General features: G+C 40.6%; 1 protein-coding gene across 1 annotated transcript in view; it reads left to right on the top strand.

Annotated features, from left to right (window-relative positions):
• Window positions 1–13,365, top strand: part of Pde11a (phosphodiesterase 11A) — a 396,671-nt gene that overhangs the window by 55,254 nt on the left and 328,052 nt on the right. Inside the window, exon 2 of the mRNA XM_031370689.1 lies at window positions 3,267–3,425. Coding sequence (XP_031226549.1) covers window positions 3,267–3,425 — 159 coding nt within the window. The remainder of the gene's footprint in view (window positions 1–3,266; window positions 3,426–13,365) is intronic.

Below are 13,365 nucleotides of genomic sequence, written 5' to 3'. Positions count from 1 at the left end.
ATTTTTGTGTTTCCTCTTTAAGAGCTTCTAGCTCTTTACCTGTGTTCTCCTGTATTTCTTTGAAGGTGTTAGGACAGGCAATTTTTCAAGGCTTAAAGTTTCTCTGTCTCCTCTCTAATTCTCTGCTCTCTTTCTTTCTTGCTCATTTGCTCCTCAGCTTGAGGCTGCACACACTCTGCATTCTTCTGCACACTCAGCTTTCCTCCTATGCACTTTTATTTTCTTAAAGTCTCACTGTCATATACACCTCTGTGTGTTCCCCTTTCACTCTCACACACATTCTTCACACACGTCTCACACAAATGCACCACATGCACTCTCCTTTCACTCACACACACACTATACATGTCTTACATTCTCTCTTCACTCAGTCTTCACATTATCTTCTCATGCTCTCTTTCTCACACTCTTCATTTGCTCTCCACATTCTTCTTACACACTCTTCACTCGCTCTCTACATACTCACTACTTGCTTTCTGTGTTCTCTCTCTACATGCTCATACTCACTCTCTGCATTTGATTTCTTCATTCTCTCTACTTGCTCTCTGCATTCACTTTCTACATGCTCTTCTCATGCTCATTGCCTTTTTCTTGCCCCAGTCTTCTATTGATACTCCAAAAGTAGGTAAAAAAAGACATTGTATAATCATTGCCAAATCAAATACAAAAAAATAAGCACATCCCACAAAGAATCAAGAATTACAATTGTTCCCCAAAGTTTCAAGGTTCCCTCTTCCCAGGCCTATAGCCAAAATAATAAAAATTGCAAACTTACCATTATTTAAACTTTAACTTATTATACTTCAGAGCTCAGAGCTCTGAGGCCAGCTACTTGCATCTTCTTGTGAAGCTCTAATGATAAATGACATGGGCAAAGCTGCCAAGCAGCGGCCAGAAAAAATCAAGTGAACCCTCAACTCAATGGTTCCACTAGCTTTCTACTTCTGCACATTGCAGATAATGACTCTCCTGACAGTCCCACTATTCTGGCTTAGTTTTACTAATATAAGATTTTACATATTCTATACATGCTTATCTAGGAGCCACTCTCAAATGTTGTGCAACTTATTTCATAACTTCAATCGTTTTTTCCTTTCTTGGCATCCCAATGTTGGTTTTATTTCATTTTCCAATAATTTCTTCAAACTTTCTTTGCAAGTCAAGCATTAATCTGGAACTACCCTTATACAGTTATTACATTGTTTTCAAGATGAGAACACACAGCATTCACCTGGGCCATTAGGACTGTGCTGTGCTGTGCCCCATGCCTCAATTTTTTAGTTGTTTAAGAATCATTACATCAAGGAACATCTAGTTTCACAGAATTCACCAGAGCAGAAAGAGAAAGAAGTAAGAAAGTCAGATATAATAGGATAATTATGCACACCAAGGCCAACTGAAAAACAGTCACATGCAAATGAAATCTGCACAGCCATTGTTCAGGGCTAAGGTTAGGAGAAATGGGAACAACTGATTCTTACAAAGAGCTGTCTTGGACTACTTGAGATGTCTCCATCCCAGCCTACTGCAGGCAGTCCCTGTCATTGTATGCTGTCCCCAGAACTGTATGACATCAGCCCAGGATCTTCTAGCTTTCATAGTCTCTGGTGAGAAGTCTGGTGTAATTCTGATAGGCCTGTCTTTATATGTTACTTGACCTTTTTCCCTTACTGCTTTTAAAATTCTTTCTTTGTTTAGTGCATTTGGTGTTTTGATTATTATGTGATTGGAGGAATTTCTTTTCTGGTGCAGTCTATTTGGAGTTCTGTAGGCTTCTTGTATGTTCATGGGCACTTCTTTCTTGAGGTTAAGGAAGTTTTTGTCTGTAATTTTGTTGAAGACATTTACTGGCCCTTTAAGTTAGGAGTCTTTACTCTCTTCTGTACCTACCATCCTTAGGTTTGGTCTTCTCATTGTGTCCTGGATTTCCTGGATGTTTTGGGTTAGGAGCTTTTTGCATTTTGTGTTTTCTTTGGCTGTTGTGTCAATGTTTTCTATGGTATCTTCTGTCCCTGAGATTCTCTCTTCTTTCTCTTGTATTCTGTTGGTGATGCTTGCATCTATGACTCCTGATCTCTTTCCTAGGTTTTCTAACTCCAGGGTTTTCTCTCTTTGTGATTTCTTTATTATTTCTATTTCCATTTTTAGATTTTGGATGGTTTATTTCATTTCCTTCACCTTTTTGTTGTGCTTTCCTGTAGTTCTTTAAGAGATTTTTGTGTTTCCTCTTTAAAGGCTTCTAGCTGTTTACCTGTGTTCTTCTGTATTTCTTTAAGGGAGATATTTATGTCCTTCTTAAAGTCCTGTATCATCATCATGAGAAGTGATTTTAGACCTGAATCTTGCTTTTCTGCTGTGATGGTGAGTCCAGGATTTGCTATGGTGGGAGAATTGGATTCTGATGATGCCAAGTGACCTTGGTTTCTGTTGCTTAAGTTCTTATGCTTGCCTCCTGCCATCTGGTTATCTCTAGTGCTACCTGCTCTGACTAAATCTGACTGGGGCCTGTCCTTCCTGTGATCCTGGTTGTATCAGAACTCCTCAGAGTCAAGATATCTCTGGGATCCTTTGATTCTGGGATCCTGTGACCCTGGGCCCATTAGAGGTCCTGAGAATAAAGCTTCCTCTGGGTATTATGGGACTCACTGTAGAGTTTGCACCCAAGGTCTGCTTAGGGCACCGGTCCAGATAGACTGGAAGGAACCAGAGCCACTGGGCTGGAGGAGTTCCTGTGTGCCTGGGTTCCACTGGTCCCAGTTACTCCCGGTATTGGGACAGATGTAGTGTCCTCCACCTCTGATCATATTGGAAAATTTCAGGGGCTTAGTCCATGATCATCATGGTAGTAGGCTGGCGTGGTGCTAGAGAAGTAGATATAAGATATATACTGATCTGTGTGCTGAGAGTCTCACAATAATTTTAATCCAACATAAACTACTTCTTTCCTGAATGTTTTAGTAGTTTCATTTGTGATATATTGCTTTCTCATGTACTATTTTATACCCAGTTTTCATACCCAGTTGTGAACTAGTATATTTTTATTAAGAAGAACACAATGAAGTTTCCTTAGGACACTGGCTCTTTCCCTTTTGATAGCCTGGCTCACAATTATCATGGTAATGTAACATTTATTTTGGTCATTTCAACACAATATCAAATCCATTCCTAAGAATAAAAGTGGGGGAGGGGAGCTTTCCCAGTGACTTGCTTTCTTCTCTCCTCTCACCTCCTTGCCCTTGCAATGAATGCTTTCTGTCTTATTTTAGGACCGAAGATTCAATGATGAAATTGACAAGCTGACTGGATACAAGACAAAATCACTATTGTGCATGCCTATCCGGAACAGTGACGGGGAGATTATCGGTGTGGCCCAGGCGATAAATAAGGTCCCTGAGGGTGCTCCATTTACAGAAGATGACGAAAAAGTAAGATTTCATGACTTGCATGACTTACACGTTCCATTCTGATCTCTGATTGCTGCTCTCACGGGAATTATGGGAGCAGTTCTTCGATTAGCCTATTCACAGATCAAAGAGCTTTCCCTATGCTGTCCTAGATGGAATGGGAGGCCTTTTTTATAAAAAGCATTTTACAGAATGTGGTATAATTGGAGATAATCACCCCACTTTTTCCAAAGCCTGCTTTTTACTACAAGTCCCAGTAGTATTCTTGCTATTGACTGGTTTTTATTTTCCTTGTAAGTAAGCCTTTACATTGAGAACAGCACCTTGACCATATGGGGTCCAAGGGAGAGCAGAGACTATAGGAAGATTGCTGTGCTTCAAAAACTCAATACTTTCTCTCATCATTTTAAACTACCACAGAGAGTTGTTTTCTTAGTTCTTATTATAAAACCTCAATGAAATGAGTGTTTTAATTGTGTTTTGTAAATCCCCAGTAAGCATTAGTTTTGTTTCTGAAGGAAGGACAGGTGACATTGGTAGAAGTGAGGCACTTTTTGCTCTGGGACTTTTAAGGTGTCTACTAGCAGTTTTCTACAAGACAGGATCTTCAAGGATGCAGCCCTGCCTTCAAGGCTGTGACCTTCACATCGAATAGAATTTGGCTGAAGTAAAACAAATCTCCTACCAGTTTATTTAATTTTGATGGCTGCTTTATTGCTATTTGATTGAAAACTTTATAATGTAACCTCTGATGAGGCTCTGCTATTTACCAGTGCTGATTATTAATAGCACATGAATGCAAATGTTGTGGTCCAGAAGGTGAACATGAAATCTGGTTATAGTAAAAGAGAAGACTTTTAAATGAAGAGAGTCCTTCGCCAAGGTCATTTCTACAGTGGAAGTGAAAGAACTCAAATCCTTGTAAAAGTTTATAAACTTATAGAGCATCACAGGACCCTGGATGACTTCCTCTTGGTCCTGGGAATGAAGCACATGGGTTTGGATCACAGCAGGTGGGCCGGTAAATCCCATGTATTTTATGACATCTAGTACTACCTGAGGTGAGAGATACGTGGTGTTCTAATCTGACTGTATAGGAGAGTGGGGCTCCAAGGGGGCTTCTTGGAAGACATAACATCTGATTTCTGAGCCAGGCAGTGGTGGCGCAGGCCTTTAATCCCAGCACTTGGGAGGCAGAGGCAAGCAGATTTCTGAGTTCAAGGCCAGCCTGGTCTACAGAGTGAGTTCCAGGACAGCCAGGGCTACACAGAGAAACCCTGTCTTGAAACAAAACAAAACAAAATCAGATTTCTGAATCAAGGTTTCCATTGACAGAAGCAAGAGAGACAGAAAAAGCATTTGGAAACTGCTTTGCAATACATGGCAGTGAATTAAGAGATTCATGGGTGTTTAATGCCAAGAAAAATTGATGTTGAAGGCTCACTCCTAAACAAGACATATACCACCCCACCCCTGCTAAGGTGCAGGGAACCTGGTGGAAGAAGGACAGGAGAAAGGGATATAGGGAGAAGAGTTATAAAATGCCTTAGGCAGGACATAGCCACCGTAATGATGAACTCATAACACAGTACTTACAATTACTTACGCTTGGCCTGTATAAGACTGACCCTGTAAATGTGGATAAGGGAAGGACTCATGAAGCATACCCTTTACTGCTGTGCTATGGGCTATATAGATTCTCAGAGAGGAAAAGGCATTGTTTTCAGTTGTATTATCCACTGCTGAGCCCAGCAGGCTCCAACAGACAGCTCTAAATCCACAGTGACAGAAACTCCAAATCCGTGGCGACACAAGTAGCCCTGGTTAAGCTCAGTGAGTCAGAAAACAAAACAAATTGATATAAATATGAGAATTCAATTTGTAGGCAAAATGAGGGAGTATGATATACATAAAAGAGAGCAAGGGATGAGAGCAATCTGTGCACATTATAAATCTCAAGAAATTGCAAAAAAAAATTAATAACAATACCCATAAGCATGTAGCATAGACCACTTTAGCCAGTATAACACATGTTCATGGGATGTTTAGGCACAACAAATTCTCAGAAAGATTTTACTTTTTTACTTATGTGTACATTTGTGTGTTTGTATGGGAGTGTTCCTGTGACTACAAGTCCCTGCAGAAATGAGAAGAGGGTACTGGATCTCCTGGAGCTGGAGTTACAAGTAATTGTGAGCTCTCAGCTATGGATGCTGCGAGCCAAACCAGAGGCCCCTACAAAGGCAGTATGTAACTTTAAAATGCCAAGCCATATCTCCAGTTCCATCAAAGTATTTATTCTGACCATTTTTTAAAACCATAGAGGGCAAAATCCTGAGCTAACATGTCTCCTTTCAAAGTTTAGATAGGATTTAGGGCTCGCACTTTTTAGAATGTAACAACTTATAAACCCATGCCAGATCTCTACTCTTCCCTTTTCATTCAGGGACCCCATTATGCAACCAGATCTTTCATTTGATTCATTTGTGTTATGTTTGCTTTCTGGACTCCTCCCAGCTGGTTTATATGGAGGATAGGGTTTCATAAGTTCTAAATGAGTTAAGGGAAGGTTTACTCTGGGCTTTGTACCATTTTTGGACAGCATGTTCAAACCACCACACTTTTACATTTATCATTTTCCCTAACAGTTTAAATTTTTTTCTTTCATACTTTTCATTTATTCTCAGATTATCTCTTAGAGTCAATCCTATTTTCTTGCTCCCCAAATTATGTTTTTTTCTCTTCTGCGAATGTTTGATGTGTCCACAGTATTATTTTATCTTCCAGGATATTTTTAAAAATCCCTAACTTTCACTGCTTGGGAGTTTGCCAGACAGGGCGGATAGATTACGTTCATCCAGGTGACACAGTTGCAAAATATTTTATGTTCACAATTTATAGCCTGGGTTGTTTTTTTCTTGCAAAGATTCTATGTATTGCACATCCAATAGTTATAATTAGGAAAAAAATTAAAAAAAAATCTAGAAACGTTTAATGGAAAGGGATATTATGTAGCTGCCTCTGCCAAATGAGGAAGGACAATGTGGTTTCTCAGCTGTCCAAGTGATATGTACAGTGATATTTACACTGAAATTATTTCATCTAACTCTTGGCTAACACAAATGTCTCAGGGCCAAAGGGAGATTCTATGAAAGGACACAAGGAAACTAGCTGGAAGGGGCTTAACTCATAGGGCTCCTCATGAAAGACCCTCTGACACACGGACAGTATGTGAGGCTCAGGCAGGTCTCAGTGAAAAAGTTCCTTTTGTAACTCAGTGGTTTTTAACCTGTGTGTTGCAACTCCCTTCAGGGTCACATATCAGATGTCTGGTATATCAGATGTTTACGGTACAATTTATAAGAATAACAAAAATACATTTATGAAGTAGCAGAGAAATAATTTTGTGGCTAGGGGTCACCACAACATGAACTGTATTAAATGGCCACAGCACGGCGGGTGGAGGGCTGAGAACCATGAGTGTGACTTGTGACTTGTTCCTAAGTTTCTATTCATTGGAACTTCCAGGTTGCTGAATTTGTAGACATGACAGGAGAACCAGGCAAGCAGAGGGAACAGAAGCCCAGCCCTTCCACAAGCCACCTCCTCTCTAAGCTGGCAGCTCTTTAGCTGCATCTTCTGTAATGAGCCTGTAAAACACAATGACAGATTCCATATACAAATAGGAAAAGACCAGACCATTCATGATGACATAAGTTGGAACCACCCCCATCAGTAGCCAGCCTGATGGAGAAGTAGCAAAAAAGATCCTTGCCATAATCTCAGTAGCAAAGAGCTTAGGGCAGGCAAGCTTTGTAGAATGACGAGCACATTGTTCTGCATTCAGTCTTTTGCCAACTGAGAGCCAATCATAAAAAGCTCCCTGAGCTATTACCAAAGGCCAAGGTGTTCGGCATCTATTCTTCATACAATATCCTCATGTCAAAACCTCAAACCAAAATCCTGTTTTCATTATAGAATATGTTGATTCTGCCCTTTGAGCCTGTCAAGTGCAAGTGGTTGTGGCTGACCTCTTTGTAGCATGATCTCAGTAGGTTTCCTGTTTGTTTTCCTTAAACAGGTTTTTATTAATGCATGTCTATATGCCAGGAACTCTTCTGGCCATGGGGTCTCATTATGAGTTCATGATTTCTTCTATCACTATTAATGAATTACTGTTTTTTATTTACTTCTTTAAGATTATCTTTATGCTAGTTTTTATTCTACTTCTTATTTTGTTTTGAGATAGGTCTCACTATGTAGTCTTAGCTTGATACATACAACACACACACACACACACACACATATATGTTTGTTTGTTTCTTCCATATTTGTCCACATGTGTGTGAAGGCATTTTATATTTTCCATTTGGGATGATTATAAAGTTTTCTTACTTTATTTTTTCTATATAACATTGTTTCTCTGTCTTGAATTTGGACTCTTTCCAGCTACTAACTAATTCAGTCTGGGTCATGGTACAGTCACTGCGTATGTGTATCATACTGCATAATATGATTTGTATTCTTGATGTTCTGGCTTTTGAAGGCTGTAAGTTATGTGTGTATGTGTGTGTGTGTGTGTGTGTGTGTGTGTGTGTGTGTGTGTACAGGTTGAATAGAGTCTTAAACACATTTCCTTTTGCTTTCTTACTATTTCCTTGGGGTCTACTCCACAGACTGAAATCTATTGAGTCAAAAGGTCTGTGTTGTCAGAAGCTTTGAAGAACCTCTGAACTCGTTTAGAATGATGTGAGTGCTGGACAAGAGCATACGCAGTGCCTTGCTGACTATACTAATTCGCATTTAAAACCCAAAGTTAGTTTCCCTTGCTCTTCCAAGCAGCCTTCAGACAACCTCCCTTCACATTCAGAGGGAGCATAAGACCCAACAGCAGCTGGAGAGATGACTCGGGTATTAGGAGTGAGTGCTGTTTGTTCTTGCAGAGGATGAGTTCAGTTCCTAGCATCCATATAGTGGCTCACATCAACCTGTGACTCCAGGGCTAGGGAATCTGACACCCTCTTCTGGCCTCCATGGGCACTGCACTCATGGGTAGAAACCCACACACAGACACACATGTTTAAAAATCTTAAAAATCAGGCAAACAAACAAACACCCTTTAAAGTCCAGAGGCACCTGTAATTTCTGACTTGCCTACAGGAAAGGAAACAAGGGAACAAAAGAAAGGCCTGGTCTGAGGTTCTGGAGTCAGAATGCCTCCAAGACAGACTCACGTATTTGTTCCTTAGCTGAGTGAGCTTGAACAAGTTGACTGGACCTTCTGAACCTCACAGAGTTGCAGTGAGGAGGGAAACAAATAACAAACAGTGAGCATTTAGGGTACCACTCATTGCTGGACAAGCCGCAGCTTCCTGCTCATCATTCACATGTGTAAATTTATTGTGTCATAAGCATAATATTACTCTTGTCCTCTATCTTAAAATTTCATTTTTTATATTGCAAGTTATATATGGCAGAACTTTAAAACACACTGAGCTATGAAAACTAGCAAATACTTTGAGATACATAAAAAGTTAAATGCATAAGTCGTGGTGACTAGGATGTATTTTGTTTCTTGAAAGCTCTGTGCCTGTGGACAAAGAGTCAGTGGCTATGTTACTATCGTGCAATAATTATTGGGAGAACTTGGAAAGGTCATTGGTTCCTCCTCTGGCGCTTGTCCTCATCTGGTGCAGGGATCATCACCAGACAGATGGTCATCCAGCCCTGTCCTAAAGCTTTCATTTCAGTGACTTTAATACCATCATGCACTTTAAAAGTCTTAGATAATTAGCAAGAATTTAATTTGCAGAAGCAAAGTGAGAGGTTTGCATGAAGTCCAGCCTTGCATACGCATGTATTAATCATTTCGGCTACACACTGGCAAATTGCTAGTTTGGTAATTCATGCTGAAGTTGCACATAAAGGAAGGCTGTGTAGAAGGGGTGGTTGGAATTTTCTGGTTCACTTCTTGGGTTCTAAGCAAAGGTTCCTGTGTTCCAGGGCTATGTGTAAGCTATATGATTTAGGTTGTATGATTAGAGTCCTTACATCCAATTAACTTATCCCTTTGTTATTCAAAGGGAGTCGAGGGAGACATTATTTTTGCAGGATAAAATTATGAGTTGGATAGAAGCAAACCTCAGTGACCTATTAAGACTTCTGAACTCACTAGCATGACAACTGGGAAGTGAGAGTGAGCATAAGTTCTTATCTATCCTTCTAGGTCATACATCTTTTGGTAGCAAAGGTGTTGCCTTTTGTCATATTGCATAAAGGAGAACATGTCTACTGTCCAGAGGCAAAAGTGTAACAGTCTTGACCTGACATGCTATTGTGGTTGATGTTATGGAGTTTCTTAGCCTGTGGTCACCTCCTCTCAGTTCATAATTCAGAGCCTTCAGTTATCCTGATACGTTCATCTTACTGACATCCTTTGGAACTGGGATGTTGCTAACAGAGCTCAGCTGCTGGGGACTGGCCATCTTCCAGGACTTGTTACTGGCAGTGCTGCCTTGCCAACTGGCATTGAGGAGGGTGCCCGGATGGTGTTAATGAGTCTCTGCAGAGGCTCAAGTTTGCAATGAAACATAAGCATGAGATGCACAGACAGATAATAGGGAGGATTTCATAAGCCCTTGGCCTTACACGGCAAAATTCTTTCTGCTTGTGAGGATGCTATTTAACAGCTATGAGATATGGAAGGTACAAAAGATGTCAGGTTCGCTGTGTTGAGGAGGAGGAGGATGTTGAATGCATTACAATGAAGAAGTGACAGGTAGGTGGTCTCAGAAAGATGAAAACTCATGCAGGCTACTCACATGGGGTTTGGCTAGCATATGATTGATGTCTTTTTAAGTTGAATATCTTTAGACATGGTTGCAAGCTACAGTCCTACCATTATAGTCAACTCCAAAACAACTAGTCAGTTTAGTAAAGCGATATACTGAGAGCAGAGATACATGGGTTTCTTCATCTTCTAAATAGGTTCCACAAAAGGTGCTATGTAAAAGACCCTTCCAAATACTCAGTTCTACAGCAGTGGTCCTCAGCCTTCCTAATGTTGTGGCCCTTTAATACTCATAATTCCTCATGCTGTGGTGATCCCCCAACCCGAAAATTATTTTCAATGCTACTTCATAAGTGTAATTTTGCTGTTATGAGTTGTAATGTAAATTATTTGTGTTTTCCAATGGTATTAGGCAACCCATGTGAAAAGGTCATTCCTTTTCCCAAAGGAAATCCCAAAGGGGTCGTGACCCATAGGTTGAGAACTGTTGATCTATAGGGACACATAACACTTCTGCCAAGAGAGGTTACTGTTTTCTGCTATCCCTCTGTTGCTTTTGAGATGCTTAAATACCAAAGGAGCAACACATCATCAACTGATTGTAAGAAATGCCCTCTGCACACTCATTCGTTATTTTCACTCTGGTTACATCCCAGCTAAGCTTTTTGAACATGTTGCCATAAAATTATGATTAAATATTAGTGTTTAGCAAAAGAGGGCTCAAACGTCCCGGCAGATGGCTTGTGGTTTCAACTTGTATTTGATCAATAAGATCTTAGTCTGGGGAAAAAATTTGGATCAAATCCCATAACTTGTTAGTATTTTCTCTACTTTTCAGCCATAATCTTGTCATGGCACTATTTGCCTTTTAATAGTGATTGCACAGGGTCCAAGTAATCACTGTCCATCAGTGGCCAGTTCATCTCCAGCCCGCTCATTCACTGGATGGTATCTGACTGAACATTTTAGAAATAACCAAGATTTGCAAAAAAAAAAAAAAAAAAAAAGTTCTTTCCAAACATTCCTTTCAGAACTCAGGGTGAACTTTGGATTTCTTTTCCTGTTGAAGACATACTGCTGTGGCCTCCTGGGTTTTCTCTCTGCTTCTTCCTCAGGCAGAATCTGTCTCTGAGTAAGAAAGCAAATGTACCTGCCAGGGTGCAGCTTAGGGGCTAATACACAACGAAGACTATAATCTTCTGTCATTTTGTAATGATGAGTGGGTCCCCACAGCTGTACCTTCGCTCTTCCTCTTGGTGAACCATGGCAACCTTTTTCTCCACTTGTCTTTCAAAGCTTAAGTCAAATTCCACCATCAGATCTCAGTAGGATTAGTTAAAAAGAAATTCTGGTTTGTCCTTCCCTTCATTGTGGTCCTTAATATTTTACATTTTAGCTTCCCCATGCAATTATCCCTAAATAATTGCAGATGAATTTTGACTAACAATTTGCTAAAAAATATGGTCATATATTCAAGATTTTTTTTAAAAAAAAATCAATACTACAATTAGATAAAAGAGATAGTGTCTACACAATTAGGTTGTATTCTGGAGGCTTGGTATGCAGGTAGATTGACAGTCTTGTGGAGAATATTCTGACAACCTCTGATGCCTAACATGGGTATTTGTAATCCCCGGAACCTATGGAAAGATGGAAAGAGAGAACCAGCTCTGGGAAGGCTGACCTGCACTTGGAAGCTGTGGCATGTGCACACCCACAATCGCATCCGCATGATGATAGGAGATTTGGAAACCTGTAATAAATTGGAACTGACTTCAGCTCAATCTGTGGCTTGTTCCTTTTATCCCAGGAGCCCTCTTAACGTGTGTCCCTTTAGATAACCATATGTGACAAACTTGTGTTATTTTGTTTTGTATTCTGTTTTTGCATGCTTTTTTTCCCAAGACAGTTTCTCTGTGTAGTGCTGGTTGTTCTGGAACTTGCTCTGTAGTCCAAGCTAGCCTCAAACTTAGAGATCCACCTTCCTTTGTCTCCTAAGTGCTGAGATTAAAATCGTGAGCCACCACCACCCAGCACTTGCTTTGTTTGATTGGTTTTATTTTTTATTTGTGTGCATGGTTTGTGTCTGTAGGTTTATATTTACCTTTGTGTGTATAGGTATGTATATATGTATGTATGTATGTATGTATGTATGTATGTATGTATGTATGTGCATGTGTTCATGAGAGTGTGCATGCATGCGTGTGTATATGCACGTGTGCATGCGTGTGTGTGTGTGTGTGTGTGTGTGTGTGTGTGTGTGTGTGTGTCCTTAGAGGCCAGAAAATGGCATTGAATTTTCTGGAGCTGGAGCTGGGTGGTTGTGAGCTTCCCAGTGTGGGTGCTGGGAACCAAACTCCAATACTCTGCAAGAGAGGCCAGTGTATCTGATCACTACGCAGTCTCTGATGCACCTGAGCTTACTCGATTCCTGCTGTCCATCCCAAGCATCTTTGTGCTGTTTTCCTAAGAATATCAGGTTCTCATCACAATAATAGTTGTGCTCACTCAGGTGGAGGGAATGAAGAGTCTGGTTGTTCATAAGCTGACATGGCTGGGCTGTCCATACTATAGAGCTAAATAGACAAGATTATGGCAGATCTGGGAGGGAATGATTAGGGGCTGGGTAGAGTTAGGTTGTCACTAATGAAGGGACTAATAACTCCACAGCTTTTAATGGCTGCCAGGATGTGAAGTAGTTAAGCCACAGCTAAGAGCACAAAACAACAGATAACTGTCTTACAAACATGGCCCCAGACTTGTGTGTGACTTAGACAAGAAAGAATGTTCTGCAGTTGCAGCTTAGAGATAAATAAGCTCTTGTTGGCAGGAAGAATTGTTCTTAGGAACTAGAGCAGGTGTCATGGATTCTTATTTCCTGGAGATTTCAAATCCAGGCAGACAGCTGTAGTTGAATAAATAGCTTAGTGCTGGTTGTCTGAATAAACACGAGGTTGCTTCATTCCATCTTAGAGTGCTGAAATTCTTGAATTTCTCTTCTCTCTTCCTCCTCTTCCTCCTCCCCCTCAGCCTCTTCTTTCTCCTCCTCCTCCAGTGGCTGCTTCTTCTCCATCTCTTTCCTCCTCCTCCTCCTCCTTCTCTTCCTCCTTCTCCTTCTCCCCCTCCTCCTCCTCCTCCTCTTCCTCTTCCTCCTCCTCCTTCTCCCCCCCT

This window comes from Mastomys coucha, unplaced genomic scaffold, assembly GCF_008632895.1.
Source record: "Mastomys coucha isolate ucsf_1 unplaced genomic scaffold, UCSF_Mcou_1 pScaffold15, whole genome shotgun sequence".
Classification (NCBI taxonomy): domain Eukaryota; kingdom Metazoa; phylum Chordata; class Mammalia; order Rodentia; family Muridae; genus Mastomys; species Mastomys coucha.
This window is presented reverse-complemented; position numbering and strand designations above follow the sequence as displayed.